Source organism: Pongo abelii, chromosome 5 (assembly GCF_028885655.2).
Source record: "Pongo abelii isolate AG06213 chromosome 5, NHGRI_mPonAbe1-v2.0_pri, whole genome shotgun sequence".
Taxonomy (NCBI): Eukaryota; Metazoa; Chordata; class Mammalia; order Primates; family Hominidae; genus Pongo; species Pongo abelii.
In genome coordinates this window covers 137882827-137903332 of record NC_071990.2, presented here as the reverse complement: position 1 = coordinate 137903332, position 20506 = coordinate 137882827, and the positions used below count along the sequence as shown (strand labels likewise).

Below are 20506 nucleotides of genomic sequence, written 5' to 3'. Positions count from 1 at the left end.
CTACATTTGTAGGCACACTAACTCATAAGCACAGAGGTGTGGTTCTTAGTAGATTTTTAATAAAGGAACGTTTCTTAAAAATCCTTTCCACACTTAGAATGCTTCTTTTTCTTTTTCTTTTTTTTTTTTTTAAACAACAACAACAACAACAAGCCTTCTTCTATAATGAACTTCAATGCCCTGGGTAAAATGACTCTGTAAGCAAAGTTATCAGCAATTACACAGAACCTGGTGTTCTTTTTATCCCAGTGTTTGCGTTCTGTGTTACCAGCATGTTACCACTCCATTGTTCCTTCTTTTGGAGATTTCAAAGGCATTCGCTTTTATGGTCCTCTTTTGCTTCATAGTGTGCCTCCACTATTTTAGAAGGCCTTCACTGGCCTTCCTTTTGTCTTCATCCACTTGAATCCTTGAATTTCCATGGCTGACAAGCTGGTGAAATAAATATTTATTTTATCCTTTAAGAGAAATGAATTTTATTTCTAAGCCTTTAAGTTACCTTTAAAATGTCCACTTAGAAAACTGTGTTATTATGACAGATCTAGAAATAGAGCAGAAAGCATCCAATCCTAGTTTTTCCTTCCATCAGTGAACTAGGAAATTGCAATCCTGCATGTTGGCTGTCAATTAGCATTATCTCCATTTGTTTTAGATCCAGACAGGCGGTCAGTTTCCACCATGAATCTTTCGAAATATGTTGATCCCGTCATTAGCAAGCGGCTCTCCTCTTCATCTGCAACTTTGCTAAATTCTCCAGATAGAGGTACAGTCCAAAGGAAAACGAAAAAGTGTCTGTTATTTACTTAATGCTTTTTTTTTCTGGATGTTTACAGATAAAAATAAGCATCTGAAGTTGCTTTCCCTACGTTTCTTAAATAGGAAGAAAAAAACTTCAGAGTAAAAAAGCAATAAACGGCTGAGCAGCATTTTCCTTGCGACAAGAACATTTCTCATTTTAGAACTTGGCTGAGTGATTGCATTTAGCAGTGATGAAAGCGGTGCTTCTCTCAACTTATTAGTAAATGAGTTTACAGCTCCAGAAATCACCCACTTATCCACCAAAATGCAAATAATCTTTGTTATGAACATTTCTTTTACTTCAATCATACTGTCTTTGGCTTTTCATCTGTCTGTACTTTGGGAATTCCAGGCTCTGCCTTTCTTTAAAAACTTTTTAAATGATTCATATTGGTAGATTTTATTTTGCCAATTTACTTCTCATTTAACCAAATTATTTCTTACTGCATTTCTTATGTGTGCTGTTGGTTTTCTGGTGTCCATTCATTAACTCTTGAGGGATCTGGCCTAACTTCAAGAAATCATCATAATTACAGCCTCCTGAAACATTTAATATTCATAGTCCTTTATTAACATCTTGTTTGAATTTTGAGTTTTATTCATCCCATGGATTTACAGTACATGAATGTTGAGTTATTTATAAAGTGAAAGTTTTGTTTTACATATATCATAGAATGAAAAAAACAAGCTTTTAAGATAAGCTGCCTGTTTTTACATAACTAAGATGATTTTAAATAAAACCAAAGAATTGTTGTGCAATATGAAGCCCATACTCTTTAAAAGTAAAAAATTGTGGTTACTTTGAGTACTTTATTAAGAAACCGATTGGGAAAGTTTCAGTGTTTATAATCTTTGAAAAATGTAATGTGTGCATGTTCTGTATGTGTGTATGTATATTTATATATTTTGTATTGTATAAAAGTTATGGTGTCATTGTAATGTACAATATTCTATGACTGTTGGCGTTATAACTAATCTCTTAAAACAGTAAATGTTTGAACAACTTTCCATTCTTGTCTTTTAGCCAAAACTATTTCCTTTTTTTTTTTAACTTAATTTGCCTAAACCATCAATATTAGACTTGTAGTCAAATTAGGGGCCTTTCATAAATATTATGAATTTAAATTTCTTTCATAAATATCCTTTATTTTCAAACCTATTCCCTAAATATAGGAGAAAATATAGCATGTGAATGTTATTCTTACAGTTGTCTATTCATCTTTTCTTTGCAGTTGGTCACTTAGCACTTTAGTTTCATACTTTTGTGAACCTGGATCTGAGACAAACTACAATTAGTATTTTACACTTCTTTAAAACTTTATTATCTTCTACAATCCCATAGCTGAAATTAGGGTAAGGGTGGGAGTAGGGAGCTAGACAACAAACTTGGCAATATCCTGTCCATGCTGTGGAATGACATTGAATTGTCTGTATCAATTAGAAAGATGTGTTCTAGACTCTCTGCACGATAGACCTTCTTAAGGCAGTAGAATCTTGGAACTGAGAAAGATCTACTGGATAGATCACCTACTCTAGCTGGAGTGATAGAGTCCCTAAGAGGTTGCGAGCCTCTCTTTAATGTCCTACAGGCTAATTGTTGCAGAAGGGTGACTCCTCACCCGTGTGACTGCCACACTGCATCCTCAGTTCTCATCTTCATGGGTGTCCTTTCTTAGATTGACTCTGACTCCATGCATTCTCTCTCTCTCTCTCTCTCTCTGTGTGTGTGTGTGTGTGTGTGTGTAAGGTTAGAAGTGGTAAGGAGTAGAGAATTAGGACAGAGGACATCAGCGTTAAGGGAAGTTCAATAACCAGTTCATAGGTGGGGCCAGAAAACTGCCCTGTGAATCCTGGTAGAGGCCCAGAAAATAGAATACTAAGCAGAAATAATAGGACAAGAGGGAGAACGCTAGATTTGCGAGTTCTGCTTCTCTGCCTCCTTACCAAAGAACTGTCAATCAGTTCCTGGTCTAGCAGGCCAGGTCAGCCTGAAGGGGCTCCCATATATTGTCTAGGAAGGAACTTTTTTCTTTTTAACTTATGCAAAGCCCTCAGTAGAACCCTGAAAGGCTTAGGCCTTTTATTATAGTGAGAATTTTAAAACTTCTTCTGAATTTGAGTTTCTCTAATTTAGAAATTTAAGGCCAGGCGCAGTGGCTCACACCTGTATTTCCAGCACTTTGGGAGGCCAAAGCAGGTGAATCATTTGAGCCCCAGGAGTTTGAGACCGGCCTGGGCACCATGGTGAAACCCCGTCTCTACTAAAAATACAAAAATTAGCCAAGCGTGATGGTGTGCACCTGTAGTCCTAGTTACTCAGGGGGCTGAGGCAGGGGGATCACCTAAGCCTTGGGAGGTCAAGACTGTGGTGAGCTATGATTGTACCACTGTACTCCAGCCTGGGCAATAGAGTGAGATCGTATCTCAAAAAGAAAATAATTAAAAATAAATAAATTTAAGTAATTCCATTAGTTCTTTCCTGCTATTTTTAAAAGTTAGTTATACTTTATTATCTCATTAGAAAGCATTCTTACCAGATTGTTAAATTAGAGGACCTTATAGACAAATAGGTCAAGCAAGTATATACATCATTATGAGACTGTTTGAGCTTTCTCAGTCCTAAGGCATAGGCCTTAAAGCTGAGATTAAATTGAGGCTCCGATACCATCAGGGCTCATGTTCTGCTGGAATATATCCAAACAGCTCTACTAGTTAATAAAAATACTGAAATATTTCCATATCACTTTGCCAAGATGTGCTTCCCCAGGCCCTCCAAAGCCAAGGGAAGCCAGTCATTAGTGTAGTGTCTGTGCCTTGTCAGTTTTTAAATATTTTAATTATTACATCTGAATATAGTGTTACATGGACTGATAAGATTACTTTGGTTAAAGGAAACCTCTGATTATGAAAGGTTTCTGTAATTGCTGGAACAGAATGTTGCCACTGGAAATTTTTACATTAAAAGTATATATTATTATCTTTAAGCTATGTACTTAACCAACTTTTTCTCAAGAAAGAATATTAGGAAGTTGGAAAAGAGTAAGAATGAAATTGCCTACTCTTTGCTTAAAATCCATCAATACGTTTTTTCCCCAGAATCTTCATCATAGGACTCAGAGGTAGACCTCGAACTAAATTCTGCTCACAGGCTTGTTCTGTTTTACCTGAGCAGTGTTGTTTGTTCTTGTTTTAATTAGAATTAATTGCCAACACTTAAAATATAGAATACTTCATGTAACATTTCAGTTTTCTACTTCTAATGAAAAAATCAGGACCTGGCAACATGTGTCTAATTTCTTCCTGGCACCTATTACCTGAAATGGAATAGTGATGTCACGCTTATGGGAGGAAGTGGTAAGGCAGGTATCCATAAAGTTTGTTTAGCCCCGATCATTTATTTATGTTAACTTGCATGGCCCCCAGAGGCCTTTGAGTTTGCCTCTCTTCATCTGGGTGGTCTATAATGGAAATTGTCAATATCTCAATTTTAAGTGCTTAAATAGGATCGATGCCATAGCGTTGTTCCATGAGAGTTAATATCTCTCCCTTCAGTTTGGTAATCTTAAAATCAGGCCCCTCTAGGTGAAAAAAACAAACAAACAAAAAACAAAACAACAACAACAACAATGCACTAACTCTCCTTTATTAACCTTTACTAAAAAGTTATCTTATGGACGCTCTATCTCCATCTTGGTCAAGGCATAGTTATGAATGTGGTGGAAGTGGAAACGTGTTTCTGCTGGCAATATGTTTAGTTCAGAGTATCAGGAGATATAAAACAGATCTCTCTGGATTTGCTTTACACACAGGTTACAATGGGTTTTTAATCATTTGAGATAAATTTTTTGGTCGATGCCTTCAGACTCATGGAAATAAAGTAACTGAACTTCTTAATGGAGAAAGGAGACTTACCTTTTCATGACAACCCATCTCTGCAGTTGTAAGCCACAGTCATCGTACAGTTTTTCTAAGAAAAGGAAGAGTTTAACTTTCTTCCCTTTCTCATCTCTTGAAAATAGTTCTGTTGAAGATTTTCAGTTAGTCCTAATCACCTTTTCCCCACTGATTTTACCCTGTACATGTATTCGAATTTTAGATTGTATTCTATTCTGTTGTTACACTCACACTGCCACACATAGCTTATGATAGTACTTAGCCCGTGGTGCTTTCTAATTGTAACTATTGCAGTAGTTTTTATAACATCTTTTTAATTAATGTCTTAATGTCAGATAATATTTAATTTAACCATGAAGACTCTTCTAATAAACAGACTCTAACAAACAGTTCACTAATTCTTAAATTCACCAGAGCCTGATCAAAATAGCTACTCTTTTAAATTAGTCACATAGTTAAGGTACTTATTGGAAGCTGATACTTCATTCCAAATGGAAGCAACTATTTTTAAGACAATGTTTAGCAGTATATGGCTTTTATTAATTAAAACTAATTTCCTAGCATTTAAATGCCATTCACTTAAAATATGATATATATAAGATAGTTATATAGAACACTGCTCCAGAGGCAAAGGAGACTTTGCCACCTGCTGTTTGTGGAGTGGAACAGAAGCAGCCTTTTCAGGTGTAGACAGTTTTAAAGACTTTTAATCCAGTCACAGTGGCATGCACCTGTAAACCCAGCTACTTGGGAGGCTCAGGAAGGATTGCTTGACCCCAGGAGTTCAAAATCAGCCTGAGCAACATGGCAAGACCCTTGTCTTAAATAAAAACACAAACAAAACTTTTAAAAGTGACAGGAATGTGTTCTAAAATAAAGATATGTAATCACTTCGGTGATATTTGTAAAATTTTGCAAGCTTTACTGATATTTTTGGAAAATAGCTTCTATCTTTTTATGAGCCATCACTGGAAACTAACCATATAAGCAAAGTAATTAATTTATAATTGGCATACATTTCCTGACTATGGCCTTGCTAAGCTCCGTATAATTTGGGACCATACATCATTGCATTATTTTAAATTTGTTTTGTAGACTTCTTAGGCATCCACTAGCAATCTCTAGGATTATGTTTATATTGGATTTTGGCTTTTCTGTTTAATTTTATCTTGCTTCAGCCTTAGCCTTGTCCTTGGCCAAATTTTTTATATTGTTGCCAAAAAGGGACCTGAAAGAACCTGGCTTGCCAAGTGAAAAGGTCAAAAGCATTCCCATACAGAACTTTGCACGAATCCTCTTTCATTTTATTATATCTAATTCCCACACACATACTCCCATTGCCCAAGTAGCAATTCATGGAGATCTAGCATAATTTATTGGGTCCCCTTTCTGTCTTTTATTTAACTCGTCTTTCATTAACCTGCCAGTGCCTCTATTGGGGTTTATTATTCAAGGTACTTAGGAAGCCTTTTGACTAAGGTGGGTGCCATCAGTCTACTGCCCATCCCAATGCCCATCAGATAGTACCACTCTGGAGTTATAGATACACACCAAAACAATAGCTGAAATGGTATTTTTTTGTTTATTGCTACTTGACTAGTAAAAGAGGGTGGTTAGCAAAATTTGCATCTGTAAAACTAATTTAGAGCTTGCTACAAACTTAACATCTTGAAGAAAAGCAACCTGGTGGAATAACTGCTCCCTCTGGACAGGGGTCCTGTTGCCCTGACTCTTGGCCAACCATCCTCCCTGCAGAGCCTGGTCCTGTGAAGGCCCAGCGTGTGGAAGCAATAGGTACGATGTATTATGCCCTCTTGACTCCGAAAAGAATGCTTCTAACATCTTGCTTATGTGGTGACGTTTAGCTCGCCGCCTGCAGCTCAGCCCATGGGAGAGCAGCGTTGTTAACAGACTCCTGACGCCCACACATTCGTTCCTGGCCAGAAGTAAAAGCACAGCTGCCTTGTCTGGAGAAGCAGGTAACACTGTCTAGGTGGAACTTTCCCCGTGAGGTCAAGTCCTCCCTTTGAAGCATATTCGTCTAATTACATCTCACTTTTTCCTAAAATGCGCTTCTCTCTTCCCCCGGTGGAAATGTCTGTCGGTGTTAGTTTCATACCCCTGGCATTGTTTCCTTTGGGCATCTGCCTTAGCATCTTATCTGGACACCAGACGCCAGGCAGGCTGACGAAGCCTCTCCCTGGGCTCCGACGGCTTCAGAGGCTTCTGTCTGTTCATAACATTACCCGAAGAAAGTATTCCTTCCCTCCCTTTCCTTCTGCCTCGGTCTCTGAGCAGATAATCCAAGGTAGAAATAATTTAACATTTAATACTAATATATGGACTTGGGAATAAAATGAAAGTGCAAGTCTGTTATTTCAGCATAGAGTTTCATAATGTGGCTGTGGCATAGCTACTTCTTCTCCCTGTGCCAGTCTTTTATATGTAATCTAGGAATTGTACCCTTCCAGAACTCTCACAGTTATGGAGTAGGCTAATTGTAATATGCTTATTTGTTACATTCTTTGAAATTATATGAAACATGCTTTAGTACCAGTTATGATGATTGGTTATAACTCCTACTTTTTTGAAATGCAAAACATACCTGAATTAGCCAGTTAATTTAATGAGAAGTTAGTGTGGAGCCTACATCTAGTTGGTAAGAAAGGCTTTGGGTAACAGATCTCTCCTGGTGAGTTGATTTAGGTTTTCCCAAATATCTTTGGGGACAATTGGTGTATTTATATAAACAGTCTACTAGCCCTCATCTTTGGCACTTTAAAAGTGCTTTGCCCTTGCAAGCCTCTCCATGTTCATTAGCCTGCTTTTAAGTAATAATTGCTGGTGGTTTTATGGTGTCTTTCATCTGCAGTGCCCAATGAGCGAATGAATCTCAGTCCTAAATCTCATAGTACCCCTGGGAGACAGTCACGAAGGCAAGCGTGGGCATTCCCACAACCTTCTTATGAAAACCAAGTGCAGCGACAATAAGTGACTTACACCAAAGCCACTTAGAAAATGGGCAGACAGGATCATAAATGTGCTTTCCCCTCCATCCTCAATGCCCTGAGTGATGCTTTATGTGCAGTTGTGCAGACAACTAGCTGAACCACAGTGTTCTGTGTTCTCTGTAAAGTCACACTCCTGTCAGAGCCATCACATTGCATCTGAGGTTTTCCTGGAGGAGAAAGTACAGCTTATTTCAATATTTTTTCTATGCCTATGAATTTCACACTTTTCTACAAGTCATGAGTTTTTCTTTAGCTAATTGAAAAGCTTTTAAACCGCTTTTCAGGCCGGGCGCGGTGGCTCACGCCTGTAATCCCAGCACTTTGGGAGGCCGAGGTGGGCAGATCACGAGGTCAGGAGATCGAGACCATCCTGGCTAACACGGTGAAACCCCGTCTCTACTAAAAATACAAAAAATTAGCCAGGTGTGGTGGCGGGCACCTGTAGTCCCAGCTACTTGGGAGGCTGAGGCAGGAGAATGGTGTGAACCTGGGAGGCGGACCTTGCAGTGAGCCGAGATCACACCACTGCACTCCAGCCTGGGCGACAGAGCGAGACTCAGTCTCAAAAAAAAACCGCTTTTCAGTCCTATTTCCTAGCATTTAGCTGGTTTATGGCTGTCATGCTTCTGAATCTCCCCTTGTACGCTGTGTTGTGCTAAAGGACTGCCTCACAGCTGGGAAATTGTCTTTACTATTTTTGTCATCACTAACTCTTGTCACTTCTTTCACTCTCCCTCTAGTCTTTTCCAATACCGTTTCCTCATTTTCCACCCATTCTACTTGCCCGTCTTCTCCCCTTCTTTGTTGTTATGCTCAACCAAGGTGCTTTTTTATCTGCAAACCGGCTCTTTATTTTCACACATTTCCATTCTCCTTTTCACAAGTTGATATGTTTCTGTAATTTATTTTAGTGTGAAAGAGTGCATAGCCTTTACTTGAGCTGCCTGTTTTGTCAATACATTGCCTGCTTCATTGTCACCGATTTCATCGATACAGCTTATGTTTACTGAACCAAAATTCCTGGGGTTTTTAAAAATTTTCATTTAGAAGTATATATGCAAACATCTCTTCCAATTATCTTGTCAAAACCACATTTTCCATTATTTTTATTTTTCATCTATTGTCCTTGATTATTCTTTCATGTTTTCCCATTTTAGTGTTGTCCCTCGACCTCATCATATTCCTAATTGCCATTGGCAAGAAGGTAACCTATAATATGTCCTGTGCTGGGTTACATCAGCAGATTAAACAGCTACTTTTAGCCCTGGGATGCACAGTGATTGCAAACTCCCTGCACAAACAATACAGTAGTTGAGAACTGGAACTCCCAGTCTCACACCTCTCATTTGCAGCCACTGCTTTGGGTTGACTTTTCTATACTTTTTTCCCCAGGACATTCAAAATACAAGTGATTATTAGAGCTCAGGATTAAATAATGCATATACAATGCTTAGACTAGAATCTGCACATAGTAGGCCCTCAGTAAATGCTAGTATCGTATTACCATATTATGCCGTTTTTCTTTTTGCTATGCTACATTTCAACTCCTTACCTGCATTATCTTTTCTCTGCACCCATTATTTCATATAGAAAATCCTGAACGAGTTCAATTAATGCATACTTACCACCAAGAGTAGGATCAAATACATATATTGTGGGAGACTTTCTTAAAGACATTTTCATGAGACAATGTTCATGTTTAATTAACTACTTGGGATATGAAGTGTACTCTGGGAAAAAATAACTATATATTGTTACTATTTCTTAAGAAGGGCAAGATTATTCAAATAACTGATTTGAAGATTTCAGGTTTTTCAGTACTTGCTATTCAGTGCAGCAATGAATTCCATGAAATCTAATATCCTTACAAGAAATTTAGGTTTATTTTAGCCAAAAGATGTTCTTTGGACTAAATTTGAGGATGTTTTTCTATGGACTATACTAGCTAGGTTTAAGGATATTTTCAACCCATATTTAGTATCACATCAACATTAAAATAAAGAATAAACCAGAGGCCTGGTGATACTGGCTTACATCCATGATAGCCTCAGAAAATGCTCCATAGATACTTCATGAAATTGTTATTTTCCACTTGAGGGAAAAGAAATCATATTTCTGTACTTCATTCCTTTTTCAGTGTCAGACCCATGGCCTCCAAGCAGAGCTGTTTTCTAGGGTTTCTTGATCCTTGAGCAAGGTGAATGGCCTCTGGCTGTGCCCTGGGCAGTGCGTGCCTCTCCCCCCCCGGTTATTAATCCCCAGAAGTGCCTTGTGCCAGGATGTTATTCCTTAAATGCATTTGATTGGCTTGGAAGAATTTTGCATTAGTGAACTCTTGTCTAGAAAATGCAAATGCCTTGTTGTGGTGCTTGAGAAAAGATTATTTTAAAAGAGTTTTTCCTGTGATTACAGGCAAAATGACAAAAAGATTCCCTTCCTTCACAATACAAATCCTTCCTTCTCCATTAAGGTTGGAAGTCAAGCTTTATGTCAGTTTCCAATTAAGACGTACATATATTATTTTAAGGAAAACTGAAGAAATGAAAAAGTGTTTTAGTTTGTCCTGAAGCAACAGAATTCTGTTTTCAAATGATGGGAAAAGAGATTGGTTTCCAGTCTATTCACTGTCAAGGCTGCAGTGAGCCGAGATGAGATCGCGCCACTACACCCCAGCCTGGGCACCAGAGTGAGATCCTATCTCAAAGCAGAACAAAACCATGCAGTGATAGCCAGAAGATACTGCCAGGCATTTAATGAAAGAGTGCATTAATAAAGATGCAATCTGATTGACTTTCTGTCTGTAAACTAAACCCAAATAGCAAATCTTTTTTCAACTCTATAATCCTGAAGTTAAGATCACCCCAAATATGTCTTGTGAACTTTTGAGTTTTTAATTTATTAATCCTCTTACATTCAGCTGGCATAGTGGTTTCTTTAAAGGGTTGCTACAAAGACTACAGTTGAGAAGTCCTTTTATAACCATGTCCAATACATAGTATTCTCTATACTTGTGTTTAATTGTATTATTTTTGCTAGGAAATAAAATTTCTGAATGAGATCTGAAAATGGACCTTAGAACCTGAATACTCACACTTTTGATACCTATGCAGTGTTATATGAATTTCCTTAAACCCACTGTTGTTTGCAATAAGTTGATTCATGACAGTGTTCCTTGGAAGGTAAATGGTCAGAAACTATGTGGTTTTTCATAAAATATTCCATCTTGAGTAAAACTGTAAAGGTTCTTCATGGTTCAACCTTACATTTGGCGGATCTAACATATTTCTGTTCTATTCAACATTTTAAATAGATATAGCTAATCTCCCCATATGCTCTAATGCTGCTTCTTATGAACTATCAAATGCCTTGGCTTTTGGGAAAACCCGGAAGCATGCATTTGGTTTGCCTATAAATAAATAAGACATGTACAGAATATTTTCCTGGAAAAGTATTACTTATCCTCGTGACAAGTCTTAACACCTGGTAAGACTTGTTCACTTAACATTTTTTAAGTTTGGTTGCTTTTTTCCCCTGCTGGCTGTTGAACTTGAATCCTGAAACAGTTGTAGTATATCTTGCTTGCCTGCTTGCACGCTTCCTCTCTTTCCACCTTTTGTTCCATCTTAAAGCGAATTTAGGAAAAGTCTGGTTATAAACTAGTCTTTATATAAAAATTATCTTTTATCACTAATGTAGTGTTTTTTCCAGAACCATCAGCTAATAGGAATATAAGACCATTGCTCTCTATAATTACTGGATTACTTCTACATCTTTCAATTAGTATTTAAAGAGCCAAAGAGCTAACAGTATATTCCAGATTTTTTACGTGGACATGCCTTCCTTTTGGACTCATCATAAATTCATAGGACTGTAAGGACAGTTGAGTATGATGGTTCTGGGCACCTTTAGGTAATAACATCTTCTTCCTACTTTTCTCTCTATCTCTGCTTTGCTCCTTTTCCTGAACCTGCTTTTGGCTTTCTTCAACTGCTCCTCTGGCACTCTTGTGTGTAAAACCAATCACCTGCACCCTAGTTATCCCCATTTGTCCTCGTTCAGCATCTTGCAGCCCCATCATCATGCCCTACAAAGCTGCACACTCTAGAAATTCGATGGATCGACCAAAACTCTTTGTAACACCACCTGAGGGCTCTTCTCGCAGGAGGACCATTCATGGCACAGCGGTGAGTAGCTGTTGGGAGCAGCTGGGCAAGTCTGGGAGCCAGTGCTGTTCCTGTGCAGACTGGACACGACCCTGAGCTGCGGTGTGGGCGTAAGAGGGGGAGACCGTGACGTCCACCATCCCATCTTTCCCATTGATCATGAATCTGGCTGGCTGGGCAGTAGTGTCCCCTCACTTCCTCTTCACTTCGGGATTTTGCTCTCCCTAAACATTTGAATTTGGAGACGAAAGCTGTTCTTTGTTCAAGCATGTATGAGTGGACGCCCTACCCTCCTGGAGCGTCCATACACATAAGTGCAATGCCAGAATACTTTCATTTTTGAAAGTAGGAAAAACCAAATGGCCTTTGAAGGGGAAGTGGGCTTGGACCGCTGCCTTGGCATTTTATTCCACCCATATCCAGAAGCTGGCTGAACTGTAAATGTGGTTCACTCAAAAGCAAGATAAAGAATTTTTATCCTGCTTGGCTAATCCCTGTCAAGGCCCTGTCGAGGGATCTTAAAATGTAGTCAAAAAAGTATTTTGAAAACATTAGTCATTTGCTATATTACTAATTCTTAAAAGGCTGTTAGGCTGTGCTATAAACTCTGATTTTGTAAGTGAAAAATATAATTTGTACTTGTTATTGTGGGCTGAGGTAATGTTAATTTTCACCATGCTATAAATGCAATGAGGTAATTTGTGTGTCTCCAGGAATCTTCTTCTTTGTTTTAAATCCTGTGTTTATTTGGTGTCAGTTGAAAGATATAAACCTTGTTCTGTGGTCTTTAGACATTGTACTTTAGTCTTAAAGGACTCACCAGTGAACTAGAAGATCTCATTGCCTCTCTCCAAGATAACAGTATGACCCTTTTGATGAAAGGCTGAAACAGTTTCTTAAAATCATAACTTCCCAGAGCAATTCAGATTTATAAACCTGATGGACACTTAAAAGGATTTTGCTTAAAGGATAATTCAGGGTTGTGAGAGCTTGATGGCTTTGCCTACAGCCTGTTTTTCTTTCAAGCTCCATCAGCCTTTCTGGAATCAGTGTTTGATTCATGATTGAGTCAGGCCTCCAACCCTCTAAGCCACAGGTGAAACAATCTTTGATGTCTGGGAAGTTTTAATTTATTAGAGTGTTGGTGTTTCAGAGATCCTCCTCAGCTGTAGACAAAAAGCCGTAGTTAAACAGAACAGCTTGGCCCCAAAGTTGGGTACTCACTGGGCAGAGGAAAAGAGCATTTACCATGGAAAAAATACCTTGTTCTGGGTAAAAACAAAAATTAACACTCCTTGAGAGAAGGTTGAGGGCCACCTGTGGCTGACAGGTTAAATGAGAGATTTGTCATCACATGATCCAGAGCCTTGTTTTGTTTTGTTTTTATTACCTTCCTCTTTCTCTATTTAATCGTAGCTGTCTTTTTACCTCTTTACAACCAAGTATTTAGGCAAATACTAACAGAAAACGACTCAGAGTCATTTATACCCTGGAGCTGCACTGTGGAATTCAGTAGTGACTGGCCACAGTGAGCACTTGGAAAGTGGCTACTGACACTGACAAGCTGAATTTTAAGTTTTTAAAAAATGTTTAGTTGTGGTAAAAAAAAAAAAAAAAGTATATAACATAAAATTTACCATTTTAATCATTCTAAAGTTCAGCAGTGTTAAGTATATTCATATTGAAGTGCAACCAATGTCCAGAACTTTTTAAGTCCTGCAAAACTCAAACGCTATACCCATTAAACAACTCCCCATTTCCCCCTCCCCCCAGGCCCTGGCAGCCACTATTTTAATTTCTGTTTCTATGAATTTAGCTACTTTAGAGACCACATAAAAGTGAAATCATGCAGTGTTTGAATTTTTTGTGCCTGGCTTATTTCACTTAGCATAATGTCCTCAAGGTTCATTCTTGTTATAGCGTATGTCAGAATTTCCTTCCTTTTTAGGGCTGAATATAATATTCCATTATATTTGTATACCACATTTTGTTTATCAGTTCATGTGTTGGTGAACATTTGGGTTGCTTTCACCTCGTGGCTATTGTGAATAACACTGCTATGAACATGGGAATATAGACATCTCTAGAGATCATTCTTTCAATTTCACTTGATATATAGGGATTGCTGGATCATGTAATAATCCTATTTTCAATTTTTTGAGGAGCCTCCATGCCATTTTCCACAGCAGCTGTACCATTTTACATTCCCACTAACAGTGCACAAAGATTTCTGTATCTCCACATTCTCGCCAACAATCGTGATCTTGCTTTTTGATAACAGCCATCTTAAGGAACGTGAGGTGATGTCTTGTAGTTTTGGTTTGCATTTCTTTAATGATCAGTGATGGTGAACATATTTTCATATGCTTGTTGGCTTTTCATGTGTCATCGTTAGAAAAATGGCTATTCCAGTTCTTTGCTCACTTTTTAATGGGGTTATTTTGTTTTTGTTGAATTGTAGAGTTATTTATATATTCTGGTAGTAACCCCCTATTTAAATATATGACTTACAAATACTTTCTTCTATTCCATAGGTTGCCTTTTTACTCTACTGATTGTTTCCTTTGATATATACAAGTGTTTAAGTTTGATGTTGTCCCATTTGTTTATTGTTACTTTATTGCCTACGCTTTTGGTGTTATATCCAAGAAATCAGTACCAAACACAGTGTCATGAAGCTTTTCACTTATGTTTTCTTCTAGAGGTTTTATAGTGTTAAGTCTTACATTTAAGTCTTTAATCCATTTTGCATTAACCTTTGTATATTTTAGAAGGTAAGAATCCAACTTCATTCTTTTGCATTTGGATATCCAGTTTTCCCTGCATCGTTTATTGAAGAGAATGTCCTTGTTTCATTGAGTGGTGTTAGCTTTTGACCATATACACAAGGGTTTGTTTCTGGGCTCTGGATTCTATTCCATTGGTGTATATATATATATATATATATTTTTTTTTTTTTTTTTTTTTTTTTTTTTTTTTGGAGACAGAGTCTCACTCTGTCACCCATGCTGGAGTGCAATGGCACAATTTCAGCTCACTGCAACCTCCACCTCCCAGGCTCAAGCAATTCTCATGCCCCAGCCTTCTGAGTAGCCGGGAATACAGGCATGCGCTACCACGCCCATCTAATTTTTGTATTTTTAGTAGAGAGAGGATTTCGCCATGTAGGCCAGGCTGGTCTTGAACTCCTGACCTCAAGCGATCCACCCGTCTCGGCCTCCCCAAATGCTGGAATTACAGACATGAGCCGTAGTGCCCAGCCCCATATATCTATATCTGTCTTGATACCATTACCACACAGTACTGATCACTGTGGCTTTTCACTAATTGAGTATCTCTAATTCAAAAATACAGAATGCTCCAAAATGTGAAACTTTTTGAATACCAACATGACACTCAAAGGAGATACTTATTGGAGCATTTCAGATTTCCAGTTTTATGGATTAAGGCTGCTAAAGCAGTAAGTGTTAATGCAAGTATTTCAGAATCTGAAATCTGACACACTGTAATCCCAATCATTTTGGATAAGGGATACTCAACCTGTAATATGTTGTGAAATCAGGAAATGTAAGAATTCCAGCTTTGTTCTTTTTCAAGATTATTTTGGTTCTTCAGGGTCCTTTGAAATTTTCTGTGAATTTTGGGTTGAATTTTTATATTTCTGCAAAAATAAAAAATTATATTGGAATTTCAATAGGGAATGCATGGAATCTGTGGATCGCTTTTGGTAGTAGTGACATCCTAACAGTATTAAATCTTCTAATCCCTGCACACAGGACTTCCTTCCATTTATTTGTGTTGCCTTTAATTTCTTTCAGCACTCTCTTCTAGTTTTCATTATGCAGATCTTTAGCCTCCTTTGTTAAGTTCATTCCTAAGTACTTTATTCCTTTGGATGCTATAAGAAATAGAGTTGTTTTTCAAATTTCCTTTTCTATTTTACTTAATTTGAATTAATTTAGATTTAAATTCAAACAGGCAAATGTGGTTAGTGGCTAAATTTAGAACATCTTCATCATATCAGAAAGTTCTATTAAACAGCACTGCGTTGAAGTATCTGTCAGTGAATCGTCTCTGTTGGAGAATATTTATACTGTATTCTAAACCTACCTTAATTATAAAATTAAAGTCCTTTTCCTGCTGATATGTTGCCCAGACCATTGACTTGCTGAGCATGTGTTCCCCCTCAGAATTGTGGAAACTATTAATAGGAAAGATGATTGTATAGATGGTGGGCTATTAACTCAGATCAGGATGAGAATTGGGAGTGCCTTTACATGTGTGGTACCCAAATGGGTGGTTGGATATAAGAGTAACAAAAGGACTGAAAGGGTTAAAAAAGAAAAGAAAAGGAAAAAAAAAAAACTCCCTGGTTGGGAGGGTGTTAATTATCAAGTGTTTTTCCAAACCATTCCTCCTCTGCTCACCTACCCCTAGGTGATTAAAGGAGATCACTTTTAAAAAAAGAAAGTTGGCTCAAAGGCACTGTACTTCTAGGATTATATACTTTTATATAGGTTCATTCCCTGATCCCTGTATTATCAAGGCACAGATAATAATAATCCCCAACCACCCCCAGCCACATCAAAAATTGTCCCTGTTGAGTCTTTTTCCCATTTAGATCACCCATTGATCTGATTTCAGCCAAATCAAAATGTTTTGAGAAAAAGAAAAAAAAGAAGGGCTACTTGAGGTACTTAACCCCAGTCTCCCCTGGGAAAAGCCCTAGGCCTGCCACCCTGTACACCAGCCGGGAGTGCCCCATATGGTGGCTGCAGCTTTTGATACCCAAAGCCCACAGCAGCTCTGTGAGGCCCCACCTTCTACTTTTGGGGACCTAAAATGGGAGAAATGGTGGTTGAGCAGCTGGAAATGATGGTGAGCTGGCACACACCTTGTGAAGCTCTTCTCTGCCTCTTTCTTCATTTTTTCTGTTTAGAATTCCGAGGGAGACAATGAGCATTATTTGACACTTAGATGTTTTTGCTCCTCTGATAACCCAGACCATCAACTAGGATGCTACTAAGGAAAATGGAGGGAAGCAGTTAAAAGGGACACTGAGGGGAATAAAAGGGAAAGAAAGGAAAAGAGGAGTCGATGCTTGAGCCAGGCAGAAAAGGAGAGAAGAAGAGGTACAGTACTAGTTCATGTGACCTGGGGCTAGATAATACTCTGCCCTTTCCCATGCATGCTTGCAGTCTGCCCTCCTGACAGGTGTTCACACAGGTGCCTCCAGCACGTGCCCCTCCCACCTGAGGGCATTGTCAGGTTTCAGATACTTGGAATGGGTCTGTTTTGCTCTGTACAATTCCTGTTTGTTTGTTTTGGTCTTCGTTGACTTTAGAGTAGTGGAACACTTCTCTGGGCTTCCCTTTGCCCATTTTGACTTAGGAAAGTGTCATCTCTCTAGCTGAATTCCTAGTTGGCAGTCAGGGAGGGGTGATGTTTTGGCCCACCTTCAGATTTCAGTTTATTCCTGGTAAGGAAGAGCAAAAAAATAAATAGCTGAAATTCCTCACTTTAAACCTGACTTTTCTTCAAAATCACCTATGGTATCAGTTATCTATTGCTGCAAGAGGACACTAGGTGAGGAAGGACTTGATTCCATTATACAACATCAATATAAAAGAAAAAAATGAGTTTATGTCTAATATAGCAGGCATATAATTTTTTTAAAGACTGAGATATAGTATGTTTGGGGGGAAAATGCTAAAGAATTAAAAAGAAAAAGATGTGTTTTAATTAAAATTTTTTAAAAAATGAAAGTAACATTTGACATTTGTGTGGGTTAAACCAGATTGGGAGGTTTTGCTTCAGGTAATTAATTTTAGACACAAAGTATAGGTGCTTTCTAAAAGTATGTGTATACATATGCTTTTTGACAAATAGGACTCCAACACATCTGGAACCACCTTATTAGTGTCACATTGTGTTAATTCAGTTATACTGTTCAGTGTTAAGCTAACAAGGGCCTTTTTTGAGATGGAATGGGTATATGTGACATAGCTAAGAAAATTTCTTAAAAGTCATTCAATGGTTTCTAGCTCCACTGCTGAGTATTGTGAATGTGTCTGCCTCGCTTATGGAAAAATCTAACTATTGAGTTTCTCTGAACTTAGAGCTATAAAAAAGAAAGAGAGAGAGAAAATGTACTCTTCCTCACATCTGGCACCCGAAGGGCTGTATCTCCATCTAATCCCAAAGCAAGACCGCCAGCTCCCTCCCGACTTTGGTAAGTGAAATATAAGTGGCTGGCTGGGTTGTTCCATGTTAGAGAATTAGTAGCTCTCTCCTCTGAAAGTGAACTGTTCTTCTCATGCTGTTTGGCTTTGACTTAGGGAATAACATTCTTCCCGAAAGGAAAGAAAAAAGAGAAATTGGAATGGCTCCCTAAAGCAAATCTATTTCTGCATCTACCACATAAAAAACAAATACACGGAGCTAAATATCTGCATTCTCTTCCATCGAGTCGTTTTCTAGGCTCTGGCAGGCCTGTTCTCATGTGTCCCCTTCTGTCTGCCTTGTTTGTTTGTGGCCCAGGCTTCCGTCCAAGTCTCTTCCTCATTTGCCTGGCACACCCAGACCGACATCCTCCTTGCCACCCGGCTCAGTCAAAGCTGCTCCTGCTCAGGTCCGGCCCCCATCCCCCGGCAACATCCGCCCTGTCAAGAGGGAAGTCAGAGTAGAGCCTGAGAAAAAAGACCCTGAGAAGGAACCTCAGAAAGTTGCCAATGAGCCCTCACTAAAGGGCAGAGCACCTTTAGTGAAGGTAGAAGAAGCCACAGTTGAAAAGTGGACACCTGCTGAACCAGAAGTTGGCCCTGGTAAGAGCAAACTCACCTGTAGTCTGGGTGCTCTCTCTCTTTTTCTCCCGCACTGCTTTGATGAAGCTTTTTTTGTTTTCCTTTTCTTCTCTTATTGGAGACTTGGAAATTTTACTCTAAGGTTAACACCTTTCCTTAAGTATAATATTAACTTAGCGTTGCTTAAAAATAGTTTTTTACTTAGCAACGCTAAGTAAAAAATTACCTGGCAACACTATTCCTGTGCATACTGGAGTTTAAGGACCCCTGGCATAGCCTGTGTACTTGATAGAAGTCAGAATTTTTTCCAGAAGACCCACTGGTTTTCACCTCTGCCAGGGTAACCAGATGCTACTTAGAAATGTAAAATCACCTGGAGCTCGAAGTTCAATATTTCTAGTTGAAAACGTCTTCATTCCAAAGTTTTCTACTTAAGACTTAATTTGAAGATAGAGGGTGGGGCAAGAAAGAGATGATTCAAGACAGGTGAAAATGGTAGCGAAAGGAGGAGACCAGTGTTTGCTTCCATGGAAAAAGAAAGAAAGGAAAGGAGGGCCATAGAACATCATAATAGCCATGAGAAAAATCTGTGGAAGCAGAAGTAGAAATGTAAATCTCAAATCATACATCCAAAAGCCTATTGTTAGAGCCACGAACACGTGAATTCAGGTGTAGGTTCTCAGTGCTTTTATTGGCTGAGTCCATTTCACAAAATGTGTTCAGAGCACCTGCATCAAAATCACCTATTGTATTCATTATCTATTGCCGCATAATGAATTAGCAGCATAAAACAACAACAAACATTTATCATTTCACATGGATTCTTGGGTCAGGAATTTGGCAGCCGCACAGCTGGGTGGTCCCTGCTCAGGACCGCTCATGAGATTGCAGTCAAGCTGTCCACTAGAGCTGCAGTCATCTCAAGACTCAACCAGAGCTGAAAGGTGGCTTACACACAAGGCTGGGGGCAGGTGGCCTCAAGCTTCTCCACACATGGACCGCTCCATATTATTGCTGAATGTCCTCATCTATCTGCTTCCTCTGCTGGCTTCTGCCGGAGTGAGTGACCTGGAAGAGAGAATGAGGAGGAATGTACAATGTCTTTTATGACCCAGTCTCAGAAGTCGCACACCAATGTTTCTGCCACATTCTGTTAAGTAGAAGCAAGTCACTAGGTGGAATTCACACTCAAGGAGAAACATAGTCTCCACCTTTTGAAGAGAGAGTTTTCAAAGAATTTTTTTAAGAGTTCAGCTTTTTATTGAACTTGTTACAAAAGAGGTTTAGTCAAAAAGACCAAAGCCCATATCCACCTCGGACTCCTCAGACTCTCTTTTCTTTGCTTCTATTTCTTCTCCTCAGCTGGAACAGCATTGGTGGAGGGGGCAGGACCTTCTGCTGTTGCAGGTCCACGAGCTCCTCCATTGCAGATGAGGCTCCCCATGTCAACATTGGCCAAGGCTTTTGCAAACAAGCCAGTCCAAAAAGGTTCAACATTTACACCAGCTACTTTAATGAGGGCATTGATCTTATCCTCCTTGATGGTCACCTCACCCTTGTGCAGAATGAGGGCTGAGCCTTATGCAGAATGCAGGTGAGCTCAGAAACAGAGGCCATGGTGCGAGCAAGTGTGGGGCTGGCACTGCCAGGCAAGGTGCTAGTTGCCAGATGACGTGAGGGTCCCACTTCAATGTGTCCCTACATTCCTCAGAGGGACTGAGTACAGCTTGGCAGCAGCTGAGGAAAACTGGAAATATTTTTAAACCACCACATCTATAATGTTTTGACATACAGACCCTTGGCTTTACCTCAGACTTACTGAGTCAGAGTATGTAGT

At 38.9% G+C, this 20506-nt stretch overlaps 1 protein-coding gene and 1 pseudogene across 6 annotated transcripts in view; one reads left to right on the top strand and one right to left on the bottom strand.

Moving 5' to 3' along the window:
* Positions 1-20506, top strand: part of MAP7 (microtubule associated protein 7) — a 204769-nt gene that overhangs the window by 163252 nt on the left and 21011 nt on the right. For 4 of the 6 annotated variants that reach the window (XM_024247933.3, NM_001133034.1, XM_054556900.2 and 1 more), the window contains 5 exon segments: positions 653-763; positions 6558-6671; positions 11763-11887; positions 17986-18098; positions 18407-18690. In XM_024247933.3, the coding sequence (XP_024103701.2) occupies positions 653-763; positions 6558-6671; positions 11763-11887; positions 17986-18098; positions 18407-18690 (747 nt within the window). 6 annotated transcript variants of the gene reach the window in all.
* LOC103890999 (large ribosomal subunit protein P1-like) lies at positions 19953-20494 on the bottom strand (annotated as a pseudogene).